Genomic DNA, 3,689 nt, shown 5'->3' on the forward strand with positions numbered 1-3,689 from the left:
GCATGCGAAAGCTGGACAAAGAATAAGGAAGACCGAAGAAGAATTGATGCCTTTGAATTGTGGTGTTGGCGAAGAATATTGAATATACCATGGACTGCTAAAAGAATGAACAAGTCTCTCTTGGAAGAAGTACAACCAGAATTCTCCTTGGAAGGGTGTCGAGACTACGTCTTACATACTTTGGACATGTTGTCAGGAGGGATCAGTCCCTGGAGAAGGACATCATACTTGGTAAAATACAACATCAGCGAAAAAGAGGAAGACCCTCAATGACATGGATTGACACAGTGGCTGCAACAATGGGCTGAAGCATAGCAACGATTGTGAGCATGGCGCAGGACCCGGAAGTGTTTCATTCTGTGGCGCATAGGGTCGCTATGAGTTAGAACTGTCTTGACAGCGCTTAACAACAACACAAACAGCAACATTCGATTAAAAGAAAGAGTCTTGACACATTCTCATTTCCTTTTCTTTTATTGCAGGATTACAATTGCTATTCTTAGTCTCTTCTCAAGCTTCTAGTCCCTTCAAAAATGAAAGCTCTCTTCCTCACCCTTTTCATCCCTTTTATCTTCTCCTTCTCCTTGATTTCCTCTCTCTGTCTTCTTTCTTTTCCTTTTTTATCCTTTACTTTTCTTCTTCTGTTGAGCTTCTGTCATTCTTGTGCAGTAGTTTCTTAGATGAAGCCTACTGCTTCCCTTCCCCCACCAGGAAGATACTGCACAGGTGTAGCCCCATCAGAGCCACTGTGTGTCTCTCACCATGCAGTAGTACACAGCTGTGTCTCTCAGAGTAACGTGGGGCAGGATCAGGGTACTGGACTTTCTGCCAGTAGGGATGGTCAGAGAGGCCATTTCGTTGGTCACATTGTTATTCATGCCATGAATCACATACTCTGGACCCTGATGGGGAGTCTGTCGATACCAATATATATACTCACTTCCACCGATTGTGGAGTGGTTACAAGGCAAGTTTACAGGTTTTCCTTCAGTACTCTCCATTGAATTTGGCTGTGTGGTTTTAGCATCACCTGTGATACCTGAGGGGTTGAGAAAAAACAGATTAGCTCTTGGTTGTTAAATTAAGGTGCATCTAAAGGTCAGGAACACAGGCACTCCCAGAGCTCTCCTCTCTGCCCTTACCCCATATGCAAGTATTTTTGTGTGTGATGCACAGGATGAGAGAAATATTTCCGGTATTTATAACTGTGCTCCTCAGAGCTATGAGGCCAAAGATAAATTGCCCACCTTCTATGGCCCTTGGGATCAATGAACCCAAAGCTCCTTAAAGCCTCAGAGCTGTAGAATTTAGCTGTCTTTGGATATGGCCAGCCCATCACACAGATGCCAGACTTATAAGAGAAACATATAGACACAAACTTTTCAGTAATCTGATAAAGCACTATGGGAGAAGTGGAGACAGTAGATATCTCTCCTGTGTCCTTCAGCCACAAAAGTCATCCTTTCTTAACCCTAGAGCACTTACCCAAAGTTAGGAGAACAGCCATTCCTGTCACCAGCCTCATAGTTCAAGTGAAACCTGGGGTTCTAGGCTGGGGGAGGTCCCAAGCAACAAAGCAAGCAGCCATCACCAGCACAATCCCCACAAGGCAGCTTTCACTTTGATGTTCCCCAGCCAAGTGTCAACTAAAGACACAGCAACCTTTTGGTTGGTTCAGCCCCTACCCGCCGTCTTAAATTTAAGATTAATATTGTTTACCTTATGTCCAGCTCTAATACAGAGGGCTTAAAAGGAGATCATTTTCAAGGTTCAAACTCAAATAGGCTATATCTCAATTAGTAAAATCACTTACAAGGAAATTATCCATCCCTTATTCATGGTAGGAGTCTCTGGGTGGTGCAAACGGTTAACTCACTCTGCTGCTAACCTAAGGGTTGGAGGTTCGAGTCTACCCAGAGGTGCCTCGGAAGAAAAGCCTTGTGATTTACTTCCAAAAAATCAGCCACTGAAAACACTGTGGAGCACAGTTCTACTGCTACACACATAGGGTTGCCTTGACACGGAATCAACTTTACAGCAACTGGTTATTTATGATAAAGGCAACAACCACCACTAATTGGTGGTTTGATGCTCCACTGAGCTGATAGGAAATGTCCTTTAATCCAAGATATCTATTTTGAGCCCTGTACTGCAATGGGAGGAAGACAATTTCTAGCCACATTACCAACCAGAGCAGTAAATGTTAGAAGCAGTAATATATAATTTAAATTCAAAAGTTAGAAATTTCTTTCTGGAAAAAAATTATGTTAAGCAAAGTTAAAAATAAAATGGCACTGTGGGAGAAAATATTTGCAACATATGTCACAGAACTAAATTCATAATTGTATAATATTGCTATTCTCAGCGTGACAAGAAAAGAGAGAATTAGACCCCAGGCTAAAGCCAGGTCGGCTGGTACTCAGATCTCCCACACTGCCTCCTGGAATTACATCTCAATTATTTTCTAGATGGCATTGCTGGAGGTCTCTGGCCTTCAGGCAAGAAGGAATGAGTTGAATGGTACTTATTCTTATCCCACTTGAGCCCCTCTTTAACTCATATTTTCTCATCTCCATACCCATGTTTAGGGAGGAAATGCTTTGAGGATACTAAGGAGAAAAGAAGGGAAGGAAAAGACAGGAAGAGAAGATTTGTAAAGGGAAATGAAATAAAATCATTTTACAGAATAAGTGGAAGTCAACATGAAAAATTTTCTCTGGTTATTCTCAAAAGTGCTTATTAAATAAATAGAATGGAATAAAATTAAAATTACTCATTTTTCTCTGCTACAATAGCTAGGCTTGTCACTCCACTATGGCAACAAATATCTGGCTATTTAAAATTGAACTACTTATTAATCACTTCTGTCTTCATTTCTCCCCGTGCCAGGTCAGCTCCTTGCTATGTGTTTGGGAAAGGGCTTAGGGCCCCCATGCCCTTGAAGCTGGGCACATACTCAGCAAAAGGCTATAAAGTACAAGGCAGTGAAAAAGGATGAAAGTAAGTTCTTTGCACAACTCGATGACAATCTCTCCCTCCCCCTGGAAGGAGCTTAGGTTTGCAGCTCTAACAGCCCCCTCTTGTGACTGCATTGTGAACTCCTTTACTTAGAACTAGTCAGAAATGTTTCAAGAGGATTGTATCTAAAAATAGTCACCCTAGCTATACTACCTCCTTCTAGTGGTGAGGCTCAGGGGCTCTTCTTTTAGTGAAGAGCTTCTTATGGCAATGCTCTAAGAAAAAAACAAAACAAAACAAACAAACAAAAAAAAGCTAATTGTCCTCGAGTTTACTCAGATTCATGGCGACCCCATGTGTGTCAGAGTAGAACTGTGCTCCATAGGATTTTCAATGGCTGATTTTGCTAATGTAGATTGTCAGGCCTCAACGTAATTATTTTTAGTCACTTTGGGATTTTAGAACTATTTCTATGATGCTTTCTAAGTAGTTGAATTCCTTTACTTTCCTTGTAGCTTACTCTTCCCATGTTTGAAGGCAGCTGCCAAAGTCCACACTACTCACTAAGTACTTAATAATTATTTGTTGGATAAATGTATTAATTAATATTTACTTACAGCCTTACTGGAAGAAGTTATATGGAACAACTTTTAAATTATTCCAAATAAAAGTTTTTAATTTTCTGGAAAACAAATCCAACAAAAGTAGCCAGTGGTAAAGGTAAACACAAG

The 3,689-nt window shown here is 40.9% G+C and overlaps 1 gene segment (V, D, J or C); it reads right to left on the reverse strand.

Annotated features, from left to right (window-relative positions):
• Nucleotides 1-377: 377 nt before the first annotated feature.
• On the reverse strand, nt 378-1,607 carry LOC101340348 (immunoglobulin kappa variable 2D-29-like). The segment is given in 2 exon segments: nt 378-1,039; nt 1,486-1,607. Coding segments are annotated over 2 exon segments (342 nt in total).
• Between the last annotated feature and the right edge of the window lie 2,082 nt (nt 1,608-3,689).

The sequence above is a fragment of the Trichechus manatus genome, unplaced genomic scaffold (assembly GCF_000243295.1).
Source record: "Trichechus manatus latirostris isolate Lorelei unplaced genomic scaffold, TriManLat1.0 scaffold00268, whole genome shotgun sequence".
NCBI lineage: Eukaryota > Metazoa > Chordata > Mammalia > Sirenia > Trichechidae > Trichechus > Trichechus manatus.